This window comes from Lepisma saccharinum, chromosome 9, assembly GCF_977018435.1.
Source record: "Lepisma saccharinum chromosome 9, izLepSacc3.1, whole genome shotgun sequence".
NCBI classification, from domain to species: Eukaryota; Metazoa; Arthropoda; class Insecta; order Zygentoma; family Lepismatidae; genus Lepisma; species Lepisma saccharinum.
The window spans coordinates 59,088,888-59,112,172 of NC_139237.1; the positions used below are offsets into that span (position 1 = coordinate 59,088,888).

The 23,285-nt window shown below is 34.8% G+C and overlaps 2 protein-coding genes across 4 annotated transcripts in view; both read right to left on the minus strand.

The window, feature by feature from the left end:
- LOC145992069 (uncharacterized) overlaps positions 1–23,285 on the minus strand; it is a 343,509-nt gene that overhangs the window by 53,947 nt on the left and 266,277 nt on the right. The window lies entirely within an intron of this gene.
- On the minus strand, positions 2,686–11,354 carry LOC145992837 (uncharacterized). Its single transcript, XM_083129232.1, has 4 exons — positions 11,236–11,354; positions 9,159–9,579; positions 6,931–6,962; positions 2,686–3,331 (listed from the first exon to the last, which is right to left on the minus strand). Exons 1-4 carry the CDS (start codon positions 11,352–11,354, stop codon positions 2,764–2,766), a joined length of 1,140 nt encoding a protein of 379 aa, XP_082985358.1. The 3' UTR covers positions 2,686–2,763.

Sequence of the window (23,285 nt, forward strand, 5' to 3'; positions counted from 1 at the left end):
CAGAAAAATTTGCAAACATAATAAATATTACAGTATTAGGCATCAGACAAACTTTATTATCTATTATGAATCTACATGAAATATTAAAAATACAAATGTACATGAAACAGCAATCAATTTATTTACAATGAAAAAAACAATGAAGCACTTCTATGTCAACAATATTTTCATTATTATTTTTATTCAAAAGTCAGAAAATGCAAAGAGAAAGAGGACTAATAAAAACTATAACAAAACATTTTTGCTTATCTTTAACAAAAACAGCAACATTTCTATTACATTACTCTTCCGATACAAACTTTATCCAGCCATGTTAATGACACTTTACAGTAAATATCCATGAATGGTAGAAATGTTTAAGTAAAACCTGATTGCAAGTTGAAATAGTGGAAATCAAGTTTTCAACTAATTACAAATAAATGCACATTTACCACTTGGTACATAACAAAAAACTATACTAAATGAGATTAAATCTTCCTCATTATTTTATCATACGTGTGGGAGAAGTGAATGAATATTTAAATCATCTTCAGTAGCAAAAGCTCTACAACATAATTTGCACATGTATGGTTTCACAGCATGCATTGTTACATGTTTCTTTAAAACTGAATTATGATTAAATTGCTTGTCACATACAGGACAAGTATATGGTTTCAGTCCGGAGTGGATTCTTGAATGAACCATCAGATGTCCTTTCTGATTAAATGCTTTGTGACATGTTGGACATGAGTATGGTTTCTCTCCAGTATGTATACGCATGTGGGTTTCAAACTTTGATCTAAAAGCGATAATCTTGTTGCATACTTTGAAATGAAAGCCACTTTGTGGGGTAGGAGAACTATCAAATTCTCTCTGTCCAATTGGTGGCTTCAAATTACTTGCATTATCATCCATTCCAGATGTAACTAATGTTGAGTCTTTCTTGTGAGGTGGAGAATTTGCAGAGACGTATATTGGTTGGTGAAGGTTCTTCTAATACAATACTTTCTCTCCTAGTATTTTGAAATAAGCACCTGGAAACAGAGATGTTAATTTTAAGAATAATACTTTATAAGAGTTCTAAACTACACAAATAAACTCATTTTCTACAATTCTTAGTTTATCATCAGATTAAAATACACACATCGAGACAATGAAGGAAAACATACCTTACATTTTGTGAAACATAAATCAAGAAATTAGTTCTATAAATTGAAAAACAAATTTCATCACACATAAACATTACATGAAAATTGCATGGAACAAGTTTTAGACTGCCACTGGAAAAATCAATCATGTAATGAAGTGTTTTTAATAATGTGTTAAATACATAATTAACGTAAATCAAAAACTTAGAGCAAAATTAAAAATTCCTAATGAGAGCATCATAATTCTGTGTGAAAAGCTGTTGAAAGAGGAAGCCAAGTGTTGGGAGAGAGAAAAAAAAAGACTCCTGAACTTAACTGACAACAGCCATGTTACAAATTGCATCCTAATTTCTGTAACCTCCATTAAATAATATGAAAAGCTGCTTCAACAAAATGTGTGCTTTTTGTTCACGCATTAACTTGTTTTGTATGTTTTGGAGACAGGTCCATGCATCATTTCCATCACCAAGACAGAATATATCACAGGAAATAATGGAAATGTTATTATGAAGAAAATATGTCCTTTCAGAAGGAAGAATAAAATAACAAAAACTGATAAATAAATAAAGTATTACCTAAAGAAAAATGTATGCATTCAAATTCATTATGACAATAAACATAACTACGATTCACAAGCAGAATCAATTTAACTAAGAATATCCTCACTTTCTATTTGGTATCTCCATGGTGAGGTATTCTATTTACTACCTCTTTATGTGCCCATTTTCACACTCATATGATAATTACCGCATGAAGACAAAAAAAGGGAAAATGGAAATTGTTTCATTGATTGATTTGTTGTTTTAAGTCCACGTTGTGCACAGGAAGACTAATCATAGCTTGACCTACACTCTAAAGTGGGCACCGAACCTCTGTGCCATGTGCCTCCACAAGGTATCGAAACTGGGACCCTTGATTAGAAGGGGTCAATGTTACCACGATATCAACAGGGAGGCCCCGGTGTTGTTTCATGAATAAGATGAACATACAATTCATAAATTTTGTTACAACCCTTCAGCTGATAAGACAGAAATTATGGTTTCAAAAGGAAGAAAATATAGCTCTAAATGGAGCTAGTCGAAGTAGTTGAAAAATATTACAATATTGGACATCAGACAAACTTTATTATTTATTATCAATGTACATGAAATGTTAAAAATACAAATGTACACAAAAACAGCAATCAATTTATTTAGAATGAAACACCAATGAAACATTTCCTTGCCAACAATATTCTCAATCTTATTTTTCATTAAAAAATCAGAAAGCACAAAGAGAAGAAGAACTAATGAAAAAGATAACCAAATATTTTATCTTTCCTTTAATAAAAATACCTTTCTATTATATTACTCTTCCTACGAAAATTTATTCGAGCCATGATAATGATACTTTACAAAACAATTCGAATTCAGTAAGAATGGCAGAAAAACATGTGATTGTTCAATGTTTAAGTATTATGCCTGATGACAAGTTCAAAAATTACAAACAATAAAAGATTTGAAATTAGAAATACATGTATTTATAAAAATGGAAAAATAGAAAAAGATAAAACAAGCTATTCAAATTAAATGCACATGTTATATACATAGCACAAGACAATACTAAATCAGGATGAATCTTCTCCACAATTTTCTTATCATACATGTGGGACAAGTGAATGCCTATTTAAATCATCTTCAGTAGCAAAAGATCTAGAACACAATTTGCACATGTACGGTTTAACAGAATGTATTACTATATGTCTCTTTAAACCTGAATTTTGTCTAAATTGTTTGTCACACACAGGACAAGTATATGGTTTCAGTCCAGAGTGGATTCTTGAATGTCTTTCCAGATTTTGCTTCCGATTAAATGCTTTGTTACATGTTGGGCACGAATATGGTTTCTCTCCAGTGTGTATGCGCATGTGGATATTAAACTGTGCTCTACGAATGATCACCTTCTTGCATACACTGCAATGAAAGCCACCTAGTGAGTTATGAGAACTATTGGATTCTCCATGTTCAATTGGTGGTGTGAAATTACTTGCATTATCCTCCATTCCAGGTGTAACTAAGGCTGACCCTTCTGAGTTGCAAAGTGTGGCTCTCGTTTGGGAGATGGTGAAGTTGTGGAGACCTTTATTTGAAATCATATTAACTTCTTTTGTTGGTGAGTGTTCATGCAGTACAACACTTCCTCTTCTGGTATTCTGAAGTAAGTACCTGGAAACAGAGTATGTTTTTTTATGAGAGATCTAAATGATAAAAATATATTATTTTGCTACAATTCTAAGTTTATCATGAGATTAAAATACACAAATGGAGAGAATGAAAAAAAAACATTTTTACATTTTCTGAATACTTAAATTTAAAATAAAAAATAAAAATACATTGAAAAGCTACATTTTATACACAAACATTTCTTGAAAATAGCATGGCACAAGTTTCAGACTGTCACTAAAAATCAGTCATGTATTCCTCTTTATGTTTTAAATGCACACTTAAAGTAGATAAAAAATTAGCACAAAATCAAAATTTCCAAATAAAAGCACCATGCTTCTCTGCAAAAATATGTTGCAAGAGGAAGACTAGCGGTAAAAAGACACATCACTGATAAGAACAATGCTGGATCTACATTTCTGTGCCCACTATTTAATTTTTACCAGACAGGCAGGAATAGGTCTTACCACTGGGTATAACACCCTTCTGGATGGCTGGGATGTCTTCCCAGCACTACGTAGCAGCAATTAAAATAACATTTCTTGAAAATCAGACATGATATATCAGTTCTACCTATTGTGTTCATTTGTATACATGTGAAGGTATAACACACTCCAATTACAAAACAATATATCCATTCTGACTATCAAGGGTGCCCACAGGAGGGTTTTATGATGCGCCTGCATCATGGGAATTTGGGGGGGACAACATTTTATACCTATTCTATATATCTTCACACAAAAATGAAGGAGGGAATCGTAAAGTTTGATTGACTTGTTATTGATTTCTTTTAGTTTTGGTCATTATGTATAGTTTTTCTACCTACCTGTGGATGATTGCAGCAATAGGGTTGAAATGAAATACCACCTCTTATGCCTTTAGAATCTGTTTGGATGGAGGAGGGGGGGGGGTGGTATTCGCATTAATACAAGGCTAGTCGAGCAGACAAACTGTGCAGAATAAAGTTGACTAACAATGGCAGTGAGCCTAAAGTATCTAAAGTAAACATATATTGCTTAAATATGTCTGCATTATACAGTGACGCAACAACAGGGAGGGCAGGGGTCATTTCCTCCTCCCCAACCTTCGACGGAAGTCAATTCTAGGGGGGCAAGGGGGGACAAACATTGACGGCCAAGGGCACCTGCAGGAGACGCACAGAGGAACAATTAATTACCCCTTCGATTTCAAATTCTATGCAAATAAAAATTCATTTTGTAAAATTCTCTTGCTTGCATCGCTCGCATTATCTGCTTTTCTCGTTTTCATCAAGTTCAGAGCTGTAACTAGGGGGGGCGGGAGTCGTCCATGGGCTCCGAATGATCTAAAAAAAGTTGTAAAAGAGAGAATGCCATGGCGTCCAGTGAAATTATTTGCGCCCTACTAAATCAATATTATTTTCAATTGCAAAAATTGGATCAGAAAATTTTCTTGTTCGCTTCGTTCGCAATCTACTTGTTTTCTGTAATGCAATGTATTTAAATAATGTGTGTTGTATATTTGTATTGAATAAGCTTTGAATAAGTATGCAATTTAGTGTTAGTTTGTTGCATATGTATCAGTTGGGCTGAAAAGTTCGTAGGCTAACATAGTAAAAAATATTTTTTTGACAAAATTCGATTTTATTATTCAATATAGTTGCCTTCGAGGGCGATACAACGATTATAGCGGTCATACAATTTTTCGATGCCATTTTTATAGTACGATTTCTCTTTAGCCTCAAAATAGGCCTCAGTTTCGGCGATTATCTCTTCATCAGTGATAAATTTCTTTCCAGCGAGCATTCTTTTAAGGTCTGCAAACAGGAAAAAGTCATTGGGGGCCAGATCTGGAGAATATGGTTGATGGGGAAGCATATCGTAGTCTAATTCATATAATTTTGCCATCGTTTTCATTGATTTGTGACACGGTGCATTGTCTTGATGAAACAGCACTCTTTTCTTCTTCAAATGAGGCCATTCTTTCGTGATTTCATCCTTTAAACGCTCCAACAACGCTATGTAATAATCGTTGTTGATGGTCTGGCCGTTTTTTAAGGTAATCGATGAATATAATACCATGCGCATCCCAGAATACTGATGCCATAACCTTGCCAGCCGACTGTTGCATCTTTCCACGCTTTGGATTCGGTTCATCACGTGCAGTCCACTCGGCTGACTGTCGATTGGACTCTGGAGTGTAGTTATGAAGCCATGTTTCATCCATTGTAATATATCGATGGAAAAATTCGTGTTTATTACGGTTGAATATCGCTAAACATTGCTCCGAATCATCAAAACGTTGTTGCTTTTGATCGATTTGTGAGCACGTGTGGCACCCATTTTGCACACAGCTTTCGCATGTTCAAATATTCATGCACAATATGTCCAACACGTTCCTTTGATATTTTTAAAGTCTCAGCTATCTCGATCAACTTCACTTTACGATCATTTAAAATTATTTTGTGGACTTTTTTGATGTTTTCGTCGGTAACAGCCTCTTTGGGGCATCCACTGCGTGCATCGTCTTCGATGCTCATTTTGCCTCGTTTAAATTTAGCAAACCACTTCTCAACGGTTGATTTTCCTGGTGCAGAGTCCGAATAATGTTTATCAAGCCAAACCTTGGCTTCAACAGTATTTTTTTTCGCCAAAAAGCAATGCTTTATTAACACACAAAATTATTTTTTATCCATTTTTTCACAATAACAAAAGCTGCTTCACTCACAATGCTATATCTCACGAACTAATTATCCGGCAGCTGTGAAATTTATACACGTATCTTTTGAAGATTAGTACTAAGTAAAAATCACATGGTTTAATTCTAGTAACGCCATCTATGAGTCAGCCTACGAACTTTTCAGCCCACCCGATATTTTCTTATTTTATGTCGCTCCATGTTGCATAGGTATTTGTAAAACATACGTTATACAATACACATGTATCTTCGGAATGCATTTATCATTCATTTTCTGCCATTCAAAAATACAGATTGTGCTTGATTTCCACTATTAGCGAATGTGAAATTGGCGGTGTTGAAAAAATATTTCAAATTGTTTGTTCCAAACAAATGCTTTAGCACAGACTTCTACCCCCTTTTTGTGTAATTTATGAGGATAATAACATCTTTGATACTACTACTACTACTAGTAGAAGTAGTAGTAATAAAGCCATTATTAATGTTATTATTACTATTGGTGCGTTTATCTACTGGTACTTGCCCCCCCCCAAATTCATGGTTGCACCTCTGGTATTATATTTTTCCGCAAATTTTGTCCGACAAAAATAATTTGAGTAATTCATTCGGCATAAACGGGGGGGCAAATGGTCTACCATTTTGGGGGGGAGTGCATCATGGGCCTTGGGGGGATGGGCACCCCTGACTATTGACTATTATTAACAAGCAGAGTTTGAAAAAGTTATATGTTCCCCTCTGAGTGTTATGGGATAGATTTTATAAAATGGGCAAAAATTTCTCAACCACCGTATTTTGCAGATATATTTCACTCTTACATGTAAGAACAAGAACACATTTGTGGTGACCTCAGGGGTACTCCAAATACCATTTTTTCCCCTCAATTGCAAATTTGTTCTTCTTCCTTAACTTTCAATATTTGGAGGTACAATGTGTACACTCCTCTAAAGACCCTGTCATTCTGAAAGAAAACAAACACAATTTAATCTCTCTATGACAATTAGTTCTCGAGCCATGATTCTTTTTTGTGCATCACAGCAAGTTTAAAAAGCACATGCTTGAAAGGTCTAATCTAGAGAGGCTATCCACATGCACGAGACCCTGTCTGCTGAAGGTTAAGCAACATGAAAAGCTTCTTCAACTACATGGTGAAGTATTCTTTGCCTGTGGCTATTTTCAATTCTCATTTTGTCTTCTAAATTATGAATACAGGTCCATGCAACATTTTCAACCTTGAACCAGCATACATCACAGAAACAACTGCATGTAATATTACGAAGAAAATTAGTTCTTTCAACCTGAAAAAAGAGAAAAAAAGAGAGAGAGAGAGAGAGAGAGAGAGAGAGAGAGAGAGAGAGAGAGAGAGAGAGAGAGAGAGAGAGAGAGAGAGAGAGAGAGAGAGTGAGTGAGTGAGTGAGTGAGTGAGTGAGTGAGTGTGAGTGTGTGTGTGTGTGAGTGTGTGTGTGTGTGTGTGTGTGTGTGTGTGTGTGTGTGTCACACACACACTCACACTTTACGACGAGCCTGGTGACGAAACAGTGTTTTTTTGTTCTACGCACCGCTTCTTCTTCGATGGGGACCTGGCAACTCTGCAGTGCTCCAACTTTCGGTTCCGTCTATTTCTTCTCACACGGATGATGCTATGAAATTAGCGAAAATTTTGAATTTTTCTACTGTCCGGTGAGTGTTTCCTTTTACCTTCTTTGATTTATATATATATGCTGTGTGGCAAAATGGCTCCAACATCAATGTCCATAATACAAATAATGTTTATGCTATGAAGCATATATTCTTTGGAAACCAAAGTACATGTGAAATATATTCGTGGAAAGTAGAAGAGAATGTATCTTAGTTACCCCCTAACAAGAGTTGGATTTAAGAGTTTTAATTGGGATAAAAACATCCCTGCATTGTGCCACAATCAGGGATCAAACTTGGGGCCACTTCATTACAAGGTCATAAAATTGCCAGAATGCCATCTGGAAAGCCTGCTAATGCATTTACCCTAATATATGGATTTACAGTACATTTGAATTTTTTGAAAAAGTGAGAAATAAATAAAAAATGTATTTCATTACTTGAAAAATAAGGTAAGCATGCCAATCCATTATGCTAATAAACATAACTACAATTCACAAGCACCATCAAGCAAGTTATGCATATACTCTCTTTCTGAACTATATCTCCATGGCGAGTCCATCTATTTTCTACCTGTTACATATTAATATTCACACTCATAAGATAATACCTATGTAGAGACAAATTGTGAAAAATGGGTGTTCTTTGTGTATAAGATGATATACAATGCATAAAGTTAGTTACGGATCTTCAGGTGATGAGACCGAGATTATGGTACAAAAATTAAGAGAATATACCTCTAAGTGGTGCTAGTCAAAGTAGTTGAAAAACAAAACATATCTGAAACTTAAGTACCATTACTACAGAAAAATTTGCGTATGTAATAAATATTACAGAATTGGACTTCACACAAACTCTATTTATTATTAATCTACATGAAATTTTAAAAATGCAAATGTACATGTAAACAGCAATCAATTTACTTAAAATGAAAAAGAAAACAATGAAGCATTTATTTGTCAACAATATCCTCAATTTTATTTTTCCTTCACAAGAGAGAAAGTGCAAAGAAAAAGGACTAATGAAAAAGATAACACAATATTCTTGCTATCCTTTAACAAAAAGAGGAAGATTTCTATTATGTTACACTTGCTATGCTATGCTATGCTAATCACTATTTGCAAAATATTTGAGCAAATATGCATGAATGGTAGAAAAACATAAGTATGTTCAACATTCATGTGTTGTAATATGCCAGGTTACAAGCTAAAAAATAACAAATGAATAAAAAATTTGAATTTAGAAATAATTGTATTTATCAGAAAGAAAAAATAGAAAAACAAACAAGCTATTTATAATAAATGCAGATTTTACAATTGATATAGAGTATAACTATAGTGAATGAGGCTAACTCTACCCAATGATATTCCTATCATACATGTGAGAAAAGTGAATGCCTATTTAAGTCATCTACTGTAGCAAAAGCCCTGGAACACAATCTGCACATGTATGGTTTCACAGCATGCATTGCAATATGTCTCTTTAAAATTGAACTTTGATTAAATTGTTTGTCACATACAGGACAAGAATATGGTTTGAGTCCAGAGTGGATTCTTGAATGTCTTTTGAGATTTGAGATGCTATTAAATGCTTTGTTACATGTTGGACACGAGTATGGTTTCTCTCCAGTATGTATACGCATGTGGGTTTCTAACTGTGATCTAAACGCCATCACCTTGTTGCACACACTGCAACGAAGGCCACCTGGTGGGGTAGGTGAGCTATCAGATTCTCCCTGTCCAATTGGTGGTTTCAAATTACTTGTATTTTCATCCATTCCAGATCTAACTAATGTTGACTCTTCTGAGTTGCAAAGCTTGGTTCTTGTTTGTGAGATAGTGAATTTGCGAAGACTTTGATTTGAAATCATATCAACCTCTCTGGTTGGTGAATGTTCTTGTAATACAATACTTCCTCTTCTGGTATTCTGGAGTAAGTACCTGTAAGGAGAGTTGTGAATTTTAAAAATGTATTATATTATAAGTGCTCAATTATGCAGAAATATTAATTTATTACAATTTTTAGTTTGTCATCAGTCTAAAGTCCTGCATGTAGAGAATACTGATTATAACAAAAATAATTTTATAAATAGAAAAAACAAATTTTTACCCACCCAAGCATCACTTGACAATATCATTGCGTATGTATGTATTTTCATTTAGCATCACTTTTGATGAATCATGACAATGGGAATAACCGATTACTAGATAAGATTAATGAAGGTTAACTCATGAATAACATGCATGCAGAGGTTTGGACTTGAAGGTATTAATGTCGGAAGCAAGTCAAAATTGAACTGCTTATTGTACTTAATCACCTAGCTGGCATGGGACAGGTTTCTGCATGTCACAGGTAAAAAATCAGCCATGAACACATGGGAACATATCAATTTATGGCTGATATATAATTATATATATATATATATATATATATATATATATATATATATATATATATATATATATATATATATATATATCAACAAATTAGCACAAAATGGAAATTAATAAGTAAAAATTTGTTGAAGGAGAAATTCGAACAGTGAAAAAAAAACATGAACAAAACTGAAGAAAAACATGATGCAAATTACAACTCTTCCCTCTATTTAAACAATATGAAAAGCTTCTTCAACTACATGGTGCAGTACTCTTTCCATATGTCATTCATGAGTTCTCCTTTTGCCTTCTGTATTTTGGTGACAGGCCCAGGCAATATTTTCATCCCTAAGTCTGCATAAATCACAGGAACCGATGGAAATTCTATTATGAAGAAAAATGTGCTTTCAGCCTAAAGTATAAAATAACCAACTCATTGTGTATTGAATAACATAATAGCTCCGACATACATGTCCAAAATATGAATGTGTTATGTTATGAATAACATATTCTTTGGTGACACATGCACGTGTGCAATATGTTCAAGTAAATTGCAATAGGATCAATCAGATTTCCAACACAGCATCAAAGTTTGTTTTATCTTGACTTAGAGCATAAGGATGATACTAACGCCTGTGCATTATGCCACAACCGGAGATCAAAACCTGGAGCTTCTTGATTACAAGGAGACAGAAGTACCACAATACCACCACGAAATTAATGCAATGTTAAAAGTGATAAATGAAAATGCATTTCACTACCTTCAAAATAATGTAAGCTTGCCAATCCATTCATAATGAACATAAATAAAATTAACAAGCACCATCAAGTATTAGGTGTCCAAATTATTTCTTGGCACTTTTTAGAGAAAGAAAATACCTATTCATAGAAATTAGACTAGCATTTTAATTGTAGACATAATCTTAACTGGAATTTATACACTTTTGCCATCTTTCAGGCAGCCGGCAAATCCCGTTTAAATATATAACGATGGGGGTTTAGAGTCTATAAACATAACAATTCTATTTTCCACCTCTTGAAAGTTTCAGAAGTGAGAATCCATTAGGTGCTCCTGCAGGAACCAGAACTGGTGGTAGTCTGAAGGAACCAGGTCAGGGAAATAAGTCACATGACGAAGAAGTCTCTAACTCAATGAACAGAGCATTTCCTTAGTTCTATTGCTGTGTGTGGCCTGGCATTAACATGCAGCAGTATCTGTACCTAGTCTCACTTCCAGTCAACACTGCATTTTCACCCAAATCTTCTGAAAAAATATTTTCTTTTGCCTCAGTATCATGTTTCTTCAAGTGATATGAGAAAACGCATGCAGTGCCTGACATGCTGCTACTCGAACAACACTGTGCTCGTGACATGTTACCTCATCTGTTAGTCAGGTATTTCACCTTTTTAGGTTGGTATTGGAGTGCCCAATTCTGACAGGGAAAGCTCAAATTTGAACAATCACAACAATAGAGTAAGTATTGTGGGTACATAATCCGAGGTCAGAAATTTTTCGGCCTCATCCCTGCATAATGCAGCTCTGGGGCTCCCACAGCTTCAAATCTGTGGGTACCTTGGGGCAACCCTGGGTGGGTAAAAGCAGCCAGAGCATGTGTGCTGATCAAATTACCTCCAAAATGGCTGAGATGGAGAATGTATGGAGCCCTACCCCCACATCCTCTAAATGTGCCTTCATGGCACAGTGCACAGTGCTATATACATGGGGAAATTTACCTTTTAATAGGTTAATTAATTTAAGGACTGAGAATTCATTTGACATCTAATGTAATAAGTTATACATATCCTATCCTTCTGATCTATATCTCCATGCTGAGGTTATCTATCTATTTTGTACCTTCCTTGTACCCATATTCATATTCGCACAATATTAACTGTAAGGAGACAAATAGTGGGATGGGAAGTGGGAGTTTTTCATGTAGAAGATGAATATACAACTCATATTTTTTCTACAGCTGATGAGATGGGAAGAGATGATCCAAAATTGGAGACAATATAGAAACTAGGTGGTGATAATTAGAAAAGTTGAAAAATGAAACTCAGTTGAAATGTAACTAGCACTACTAGATAGAGAGAATTATGCAAGTAATAAATATTACACAATTGAATTTCAGACTGAATTTATTATTTATAAATTTACATAGAATTTTTAAAATAAAGATTAAGATATCAACACCATTCAATTTATTTGAACTGAAGAAAATAAAGCATGTATTTGTCAACAAATATCCTAAATTTTATTTTTAGTTCAAAAGACAGAAAATGCAAAGAAAAAAGGATTAATGAAAGAGAGAATACAATGTTCTTGCTTTCCTTTACCCAAAAGAGGAAGATTTCTATTATATATTACTTGCTATGCAAATTCATTCCAGCTACGTTAATGACTCTTTGCAAAATCTTTGAGTTAATATGCACAAATAGTAGAAAAACATAAGCATGATCAACATTCATATATAGTAATATGACTGGTTAGAAGTTGAAAAATCATATATGCAATAAAAAAAAAATGAATTTAGAAATAAATATGCTCATGAAAATGGAAAAATAGAAAAAGAAAGAACAGGCTAGTAGTATAAGTGGCCGGGTTCAAGAACCGAAAATGAGGCTCGGTGAGGCTCGCAGTGTTGCCAACCCCTTACTCGAAAAAATCACCAAGGTTTTTATCTCGGTCTAACCTAATTTAAAGCAAAAAGCTGGCAATACTGCGAATCTCACCGAGCCTCATTTTCTTGCAGTGTTGCCAGCTCGAGCGAGGCGTAGCCTTTTACGGTGTATGTTAACGGTTTGCTCTCGTAAGGCATGAGCCTTATTTTCTCGCAGTGTTGCCAACTTAGGGGGCGAGGCGTAGCCTTTTACGGTGTATGTTAACGGTTTGCTCTCGTAAGGCATGAGCCCTATTTTTTTGCAGTGTTGCCAACACCTCACTCGAAAAAATCACCAAGGTTTTTGTTTTTGGGTATAAACTAACCTACAATGAGAGAAAAATGGACAGAAAAAGCTCTGATATTACTTTTTAAGCTATTTTTTACCCTATTTCAAAATGTTGCTTTTATGCTAACTTGCTTTTTGACCTACATTTGAAATGACTTACGATATTTTCCTATAAGGAGGCTGTTTTTTTTTACTGTAAGCTCTCTTAGTGTAATCTACTACGACCTGCTAATAGGCTTCTGCTCTCAGCGTAATCTGTTTTACGTACTAAACTAATCTACAATGAGAGAAAAAATGGACAGAAAAAGCTCTGACATTACTTTTTAAGCTATTTTTTACCTTCTGCAAATGTTGCTCTTATGCTAACTTATTTTTTGATCTATTTTTTATTTTATGATGTTTTACGCACTAAACTAGCCTACAATGAGAGAAAAATGGACAGAAAAAGCTCTGGCATTACTTTTTAAACTATTTTTTATTCTATTTTAAATGTTGCTCTTATGCTAACTTATTTTTTTTATTTTTTTTTATTTTACGATGTTTTATGCACTAAACTAACCTACAATGAGAGAAAAAATGAACAGAAAAAACTCTGATATTATTTTTTAAGCTATTTTTTATCTTCTGCAAATTTTGCTCTTATGCTAACTTGTTTTTTGACCTACTTTTGAAATGACTTATGATATTTTCCTATAAGGAGGCTGTTTTTTTTACTGTAAGCCCCCTCAGTGTAATCTACCACGACCTTGTGCTCTCAGCGTAATCTGCCACGATGTGTTTTGTTTTTTAAAACTCTCATGTGTGATCTTCTACAATGTGTGTGTGTGTGTGATAATCAAAATTTATTTTTGTTAAGGAAATCCCTGGCCCCTGCTACGACCTAACGGGACCTCTTCTATGATGTTTTGGGCCTTCTGCTATAATGTTTTTCTCCTCATGTTGCAAAAATTGTATTGTAGCGGTATTTGAAATCGACTGTACTGTGTAGTAGACCAATCAACTCGGTTCTAAGCTCGAAAAGTGGGGCTCAGTGGGGCTCAACCCACCCCAAGAAAATTTCACCATGTGATTTTTCACAGGCGAAACTAACCTACCAATAGGAGTTGGCAACACTGACTAGTTGCTTCACAAACCTCTTGTTTTTTAAACATATGATATTTTCACAGGCGAGGCTAACCTACAAGTTACAAGTTGACGGCGTAATCTTCTATAAGATGATAAGTATGCAATAAGATGAAGAAGATACTAACTGGCAATAGCGGTGTTAATGTTTCCAGCTTTCTACCCCCACCCTCTTCTTACCGGACCTTCTCCCTTATGGTGCAGTGGTATTCAAGGATTCGATACTTGCACAAGTGGTTTTTGAAACTGTAGGTTTAGCCCCGATTAGTCTTACTTACAGGGGGCTCTTGTAAATGCCACGGGTGAAAAAACATGCATACTTTTGTTTTTTCCACATGTATGTATGTATGTAATGCGATTTGTGTGGAGGCCAAAATTTTGAATTTACGGCTTAATTAATCTGCATGAATGCTTAATGTTTGATTTTTTTATTTCTAGTTTGACATGAGATACACACAATTTTATTTTTTGAAGTACAGTTAATATTACCTAGTTCGGGTTAAGCTGTAACATACAACTAGCGATCGACACGACACACAGACAGAGAGAGTGTGAGCAAATTTAAAGTGCGATCTATTGTGAACTAAACTAACCTCACACACCCACCCACATATAGTTTTACAGGTAACTCAAAAAGCAGAAAATAGTACATAGCATGACAGGTTGATCTATCGTAAACTAAACTAACCTTACTTGCCCACCTACATATAGCCTTACAGGTGACTCAAAGGCAGAAAGGCAGCTATATTACTTGTAAGGGCCAACACACAAGATTTATTGCAAACTAAATTAACCTACGACATAAGCCATGGACACATCTTCCAGATAGGGTATAAGCAACTCACCTCTTGTAATTGTATAACGGGGGAAAATTAACCTACAGCTGGCAACACTGTTTGAGTTGCTTTCGACGAGCCAAACTTACACTTTGCAAATAGGCTAAAGCTAATTTTTTACAGCTAGAAGCTTGAAACATATACCTTCGCAGAGTATGCCAACTTACCTTATGTAAAAATATTACCTAGTACAGTTAAGCTGTGACATACAACTAACGATCGACACGACTACCTGACACACATACGGAGAGAGTGAGACAGCTTATATGCAATATATTCCTACACATGTACTGGGTTTAAAAGGTAACTTGCAACAACTATTTCACTCACCCTCCTATCAAAATCTTCTAACCACATGTTTTTGATACTTGCTGCCAGAACATGGTGGTTTTAGACTGTAAATTCAACCTGATTATTCTATTTGTGCATGATGCCTGCATTTGGAATATTTTATTCTTAGCATACGGTATTTTGCGTGCTCCAGTAATCTTGCGCTCGATTCACGGAAGCTATGACGTGTATTTCCTGTTTCGCGAACATGCGAGAATTTTTCACAATAGATAATATATTGCAAGAGCGAGTTGTTTGTGTATATAAATCTAGCTTTGGAAATGGACATGAATATAATGTCAAAAATTATTGCATAACTTAAAAATATTGATATTTATTGCACTAGCAAAGGTAAATGTGGAATGCCCTCGCCCCCCTCAGCTGTTAGGTTAAACACCATAAAAATTTTATTACTGATAGCAAGCATTCTTATATTGACAAAACAGATCTAGTAATGAGCTGTCTTGCAAATCTCCCGAGTGAAGGAATATGATACTATTATAAACTGTAAACAAGATATGCAGTTCCTCGCATGAGATGTACGAGGCTTATGAACCTCGACCTATAGAGTTGTACAATGGATGTTTTTTTGTTAAGCATAGCGGTGTGTTTTTGTTTATTTCAATGTCATCGAGCGTGCATGTAAAGAAGGGGTGAGAAAAAAAGAGGAGGGGGGGTTATAACGGATAATTCATATTTCGATTTCAATATTTTTGCTAGTCACGATTCACCTGCTATCTAAAAGAACACTGGACGATAGCTAAAAGCGAGTGAAGGAGAGAAATGTTATTTTTTTTTATTTTTGTGATTGTGTGTGATGAAATAGTTTTAGATAATAATAGTAGGCTAATAGAATTGTAGAAAACGGCTGTATCGTGATGCGAGGCTGAAAGCAATTTCGAAAGCAGTCTCGGGCATCTTCGCGTTCAGCCAACAAGGAAAATGCACATGGAGGGCGCAACGGTATTGTCCATGGATAGTTTTTCTGAATAAACATACATATTAGTTTTTGCAGTCTCCAGATAGGACCGGAGTTTTTGTTTTGGTTGGACAAGAGGGTTCAGATAAATACATGGACATCAAAATAAAAGAAAAAAAATTTACTCCACTGCTTACATGTATTGAGTTTTCCAATAACACACCTCGCGGGGCGTACCTACATGTATGCAAAATATAGTTAATGTCTTATTTCTCAAACCTGTGGTCTGTAGATTTGCTTTTGTTGGCAACAGAAACAGAAAAATGGCGCCATGTTATTGTATACTGATAAGGGTGTACTGTAATCATAACAATTTTCTAGTTAAAAATCTATGTTGAAAAGCAATGTTGGGTGATTTGTCTGTGTTGGGTATTATTAACAACTTCACAGCTGTACCTGCACAACTCATCGACTACAAGCCAACAATGTTAGGAAATGTGTGCATGGCTCCGAGAATACAATTTAAAATCACTAATGTGGCATGAACCCCTCTTCACTTGTGTGTATTTGAATATGCGAAAATTAGATATTTTGAATAATCGAGGAGAACAATCACAAAAACAGCTTGCACCGGTATGACGTGTTCAAACTTCAGACGATTTTTGTTAATCTACAAAAGCCAATTGCGAACGGAGATCACTACGAAAATTGTGGAAAAAAAAGAAGCGAGGCTATTTTGGCTAATGGTAACGATGAGGATGAATAATGGTTGTTTTAATAAAATTGACGAAGTGGGGCATGTTGAATATACCTAGCCTAAAATAAAATTCAACAATTAATGTTAAACATTTGCCACTCTGAAATGGCAACGGCTATCATCATAACATCACTTGTTTCTAACCTATCCATATTGGCCCTCTCTCTACCCCTCCATAAATTCGATTCGAAAGGTACAATTATTCCAGTTTTTGAATAATCAATCAAATCAAATTTGACGTAATCAAATATTTTTTTGAAAAGATGGTTGAAGAGGTTGAGACTATTGGCAGCCTCTTACGCGAATCGAAACCAAATGCTTCTATTATCCAGCGATGAACTTCAATCTCACAATAACATTGAAACGTGTCCGGTGTGCGATCAAAGGTTTCCACCGACGAGAACCGGAAAGTTATTTCATCATAATCACTTCACCGGAAACTACATCGGTGGAATCTGTAACATAATGTATTCATGTATGTGTTTGACAATCATATATCACTTATTAGAACAATTTTCATATTGTTTTTACTATGTGAGATGATATTTTATTTATATTTACGATAAAATAGAGGTTTGGGTGTAATAACAGTTTTTTATTAATTAATTTAGAGATGCTTTTTTTATTTGTTGAGTTAATGATTAGGTTAATTTGTTATTTCTCGCGAAAAAGAGGGAACCACAGCTGAAAGAAAATACACAACTTGTATTATTGAGGTCAAGAGTTTGTTTTAATATTACTTTTTGCACACATAGGCTAATCACGACTCGGGATATGTTTAAAATGGAATCTGAAACATTATGCGACCTGACTGGAACTCGGAATAGGACACACTGATTACAAGACGTCGATACATTACCACTTGGTCGGTTCGTATCTTATTTTAAACTGTAGGTCCACGCTCTATTAGCCTATCTGTGTATAACGTGGATTTAGAATTCAGTAGAAAATAACGTCGATCTAGCATTTTTTTTTTTGGATTTTAGATGTGTTGAGACCACTAAAATTACCAATTCTTATAATAAAAAACTTTTCCTCATATTACTATTTTGAAAGAGAGAATTAATTGTATAATATTTTGTTGTTAATTTCAAAGAAGACTAATTCAAATAGTAACAACGGGAACGAATAAAGCTTACGAAAAGTTTTTGCCACTGTGAGAATTTGAACCTACGACCATTAGAGTGACAACCCAGTGCGATAACCACTAGCCCACGAGTTTGTTTCTTCTTACGGCATGATTATGAGTTAAGACCAATTTGTTCAATATGCATAAGAAATATAATCCCCCCACTCGCTTTTTTTATAAACAACGCACCCAAATACTTCTTTATAACAAATAAAATAAAGGTGGTATGAATGTCACAAGATATTTAAGCAAAATCTACTATATTTACGTCGCAATTGTTTTACATGGAGAGGCCACATCTTCGAGAATTGAGGTTGTGGTTTGACTGTAATTGTAGGATACCCCATAGGTATTGATAAGCCAAGGCTCTAGTGTGCACTAGATTTGTTTATTTGTAGTGATGTGCTCAGGAATTTTTGTAAAGAGGTATGTGAATATAAAAATTGTGTTAATGCTTATTTTTTTAAACAGTGAACTCATATTTTAATATCTCTCTGTCTATTTTATTATTCTACTTAGGAACTAATTAGTATTACAGAAGTTATATTGAAAAGAAATCTCACGTGACAATGACGAGAAATTAGATTTGTGGAATGAATAGTTTTCATATTTTAAAACCTCGAAGGGTTATGGACTATCTCCCGATTCCCTTTTTCCACAATCCTACCTAGAGTTATTTTTAACTAGCAACGAGGTGACGTTTGGTCAGCACGACGAACCCTCAGCTGTTATAGAAGATATCTGAAACCAGCTTACACCAGTCATTTGTAGCTCCCCCAATTTTTTTGATATTGGGTTGCTACCGGCCTTATACGTAGCCCGAATAAATTCCGACCAGAACCGGATTCGAACCTATGCCGTCTCGCAGCGAACATTCTCAAGACGAGTGAACGCCGTAACTCGCTCAGCTACGGAGGAGGACTCTCTCTCTTTTTTTCTCCCTCTCTATTTTTTCTCTAATTTTCATCATCATAGTTAAAATTAATCCAAGAGAAAATATATATTTTGTGTTGACATAGGAAATATGCAATAAAAATGCATGATCAATAGTTAAGGTCAAAATCTGAATAAACAGTGAGGGTGATACACGCAAGCTTCCAGGCATGTGATTTGCACAGAATTAAATATAAAAAATGAGAGATGGAAGGTTTTTGTTACTATTAGAATTTAAGGACGGAAAATATGTACAGTGAATGAATACTACGTTTGACTAATCGTGAAGATGAGTATCACAGTACGTTTTTTATCGTTCTTATATAAACGTTGAAACGTTTAAGAACGTATAAGAATGTTTACCGAAACGTTTCAACGCTGTTTTCACGCAACGTTGAAACGTTTCGGTAAACATTCTTATACGTTCTTAAACGTTTCAACGTTTATATAAGAACGATAAAAAACGTACTGTGATACTCATCTTCACGATTAGTCAAACGTAGTATTCATTCACTGTACATATTTTCCGTCCTTAAATTCTAATAGTAACAAAAACCTTCCATCTCTCATTTTTTATATTTAATTCTGTGCAAATCACATGCCTGGAAGCTTGCGTGTATCACCCTCACTGTTTATTCAGATTTTGACCTTAACTATTGATCATGCATTTTTATTGCATATTTCCTATGTCAACACAAAATATATATTTTCTCTTGGATTAATTTTAACTATGATGATGAAAATTAGAGAAAAAATAGAGAGGGAGAAAAAAAGAGAGAGAGTCCTCCTCCGTAGCTGAGCGAGTTACGGCGTTCACTCGTCTTGAGAATGTTCGCTGCGAGACGGCATAGGTTCGAATCCGGTTCTGGTCGGAATTTATTCGGGCTACGTATAAGGCCGGTAGCAACCCACCATCAAAAAAATTGGGGGAGCTACAAATGACTGGTGTAAGCTGGTTTCAGATATCTTCTATAACAGCTGAGGGTTCGTCGTGCTGACCAAACGTCACCTCGTTGCTAGTTAAAAATAACTCTAGGTAGGATTGTGGAAAAAGGGAATCGGGAGATAGTCCATAACCCTTCGAGGTTTTAAAATATGAAAACTATTCATTCCACAAATCTAATTTCTCGTCATTGTCACGTGAGATTTCTTTTCAATATAACTTCTGTAATACTAATTAGTTCCTAAGTAGAATAATAAAATAGACAGAGAGATATTAAAATATGAGTTCACTGTTTAAAAAAATAAGCATTAACACAATTTTTATATTCACATACCTCTTTACAAAAATTCCTGAGCACATCACTACAAATAAACAAATCTAGTGCACACTAGAGCCTTGGCTTATCAATACCTATGGGGTATCCTACAATTACAGTCAAACCACAACCTCAATTCTCGAAGATGTGGCCTCTCCATGTAAAACAATTGCGACGTAAATATAGTAGATTTTGCTTAAATATCTTGTGACATTCATACCACCTTTATTTTATTTGTTATAAAGAAGTATTTGGGTGCGTTGTTTATAAAAAAAGCGAGTGGGGGGATTATATTTCTTATGCATATTGAACAAATTGGTCTTAACTCATAATCATGCCGTAAGAAGAAACAAACTCGTGGGCTAGTGGTTATCGCACTGGGTTGTCACTCTAATGGTCGTAGGTTCAAATTCTCACAGTGGCAAAAACTTTTCGTAAGCTTTATTCGTTCCCGTTGTTACTATTTGAATTAGTCTTCTTTGAAATTAACAACAAAATATTATACAATTAATTCTCTCTTTCAAAATAGTAATATGAGGAAAAGTTTTTTATTATAAGAATTGGTAATTTTAGTGGTCTCAACACATCTAAAATCCAAAAAAAAAAATGCTAGATCGACGTTATTTTCTACTGAATTCTAAATCCACGTTATACACAGATAGGCTAATAGAGCGTGGACCTACAGTTTAAAATAAGATACGAACCGACCAAGTGGTAATGTATCGACGTCTTGTAATCAGTGTGTCCTATTCCGAGTTCCAGTCAGGTCGCATAATGTTTCAGATTCCATTTTAAACATATCCCGAGTCGTGATTAGCCTATGTGTGCAAAAAGTAATATTAAAACAAACTCTTGACCTCAATAATACAAGTTGTGTATTTTCTTTCAGCTGTGGTTCCCTCTTTTTCGCGAGAAATAACAAATTAACCTAATCATTAACTCAACAAATAAAAAAAGCATCTCTAAATTAATTAATAAAAAACTGTTATTACACCCAAACCTCTATTTTATCGTAAATATAAATAAAATATCATCTCACATAGTAAAAACAATATGAAAATTGTTCTAATAAGTGATATATGATTGTCAAACACATACATGAATACATTATGTTACAGATTCCACCGATGTAGTTTCCGGTGAAGTGATTATGATGAAATAACTTTCCGGTTCTCGTCGGTGGAAACCTTTGATCGCACACCGGACACGTTTCAATGTTATTGTGAGATTGAAGTTCATCGCTGGATAATAGAAGCATTTGGTTTCGATTCGCGTAAGAGGCTGCCAATAGTCTCAACCTCTTCAACCATCTTTTCAAAAAAATATTTGATTACGTCAAATTTGATTTGATTGATTATTCAAAAACTGGAATAATTGTACCTTTCGAATCGAATTTATGGAGGGGTAGAGAGAGGGCCAATATGGATAGGTTAGAAACAAGTGATGTTATGATGATAGCCGTTGCCATTTCAGAGTGGCAAATGTTTAACATTAATTGTTGAATTTTATTTTAGGCTAGGTATATTCAACATGCCCCACTTCGTCAATTTTATTAAAACAACCATTATTCATCCTCATCGTTACCATTAGCCAAAATAGCCTCGCTTCTTTTTTTTCCACAATTTTCGTAGTGATCTCCGTTCGCAATTGGCTTTTGTAGATTAACAAAAATCGTCTGAAGTTTGAACACGTCATACCGGTGCAAGCTGTTTTTGTGATTGTTCTCCTCGATTATTCAAAATATCTAATTTTCGCATATTCAAATACACACAAGTGAAGAGGGGTTCATGCCACATTAGTGATTTTAAATTGTATTCTCGGAGCCATGCACACATTTCCTAACATTGTTGGCTTGTAGTCGATGAGTTGTGCAGGTACAGCTGTGAAGTTGTTAATAATACCCAACACAGACAAATCACCCAACATTGCTTTTCAACATAGATTTTTAACTAGAAAATTGTTATGATTACAGTACACCCTTATCAGTATACAATAACATGGCGCCATTTTTCTGTTTCTGTTGCCAACAAAAGCAAATCTACAGACCACAGGTTTGAGAAATAAGACATTAACTATATTTTGCATACATGTAGGTACGCCCCGCGAGGTGTGTTATTGGAAAACTCAATACATGTAAGCAGTGGAGTAAATTTTTTTTCTTTTATTTTGATGTCCATGTATTTATCTGAACCCTCTTGTCCAACCAAAACAAAAACTCCGGTCCTATCTGGAGACTGCAAAAACTAATATGTATGTTTATTCAGAAAAACTATCCATGGACAATACCGTTGCGCCCTCCATGTGCATTTTCCTTGTTGGCTGAACGCGAAGATGCCCGAGACTGCTTTCGAAATTGCTTTCAGCCTCGCATCACGATACAGCCGTTTTCTACAATTCTATTAGCCTACTATTATTATCTAAAACTATTTCATCACACACAATCACAAAAATAAAAAAAAATAACATTTCTCTCCTTCACTCGCTTTTAGCTATCGTCCAGTGTTCTTTTAGATAGCAGGTGAATCATGACTAGCAAAAATATTGAAATCGAAATATGAATTATCCGTTATAACCCCTCCTCCTTTTTTTTCTCTCCTCTTCTTTACATGCACGCTCGATGACATTGAAATAAGCAAAAACACACCGCTATGCTTAAAAAAAAATATCCATTGTACAACTCTATAGGTCAAGGTTCATAAGCTTCGTACATCTCATGCGAGGAACTGCATATCTTGTTTACAGTTTATAATAGTATCATATTCCTTCACTCGGGAGATTTGCAAGACAGCTCATTACTAGATCTGTTTTGTCAATATAAGAATGCTTGCTATCAGTAATAAAATTTTTATGGTGTTTAACCTAACAGCTGAGGGGCCGGGGCATTCCACATTTACCTTTGCTAGTGCAATAAATATCAATATTTTTAAGTTATGCAATAATTTTTGACATTATATTCATGTCCATTTCCAAAACTAGATTTATATACACAAACAACTCGCTCTTGCAATATATTATCTATTGTGAAAAATTCTTGCAT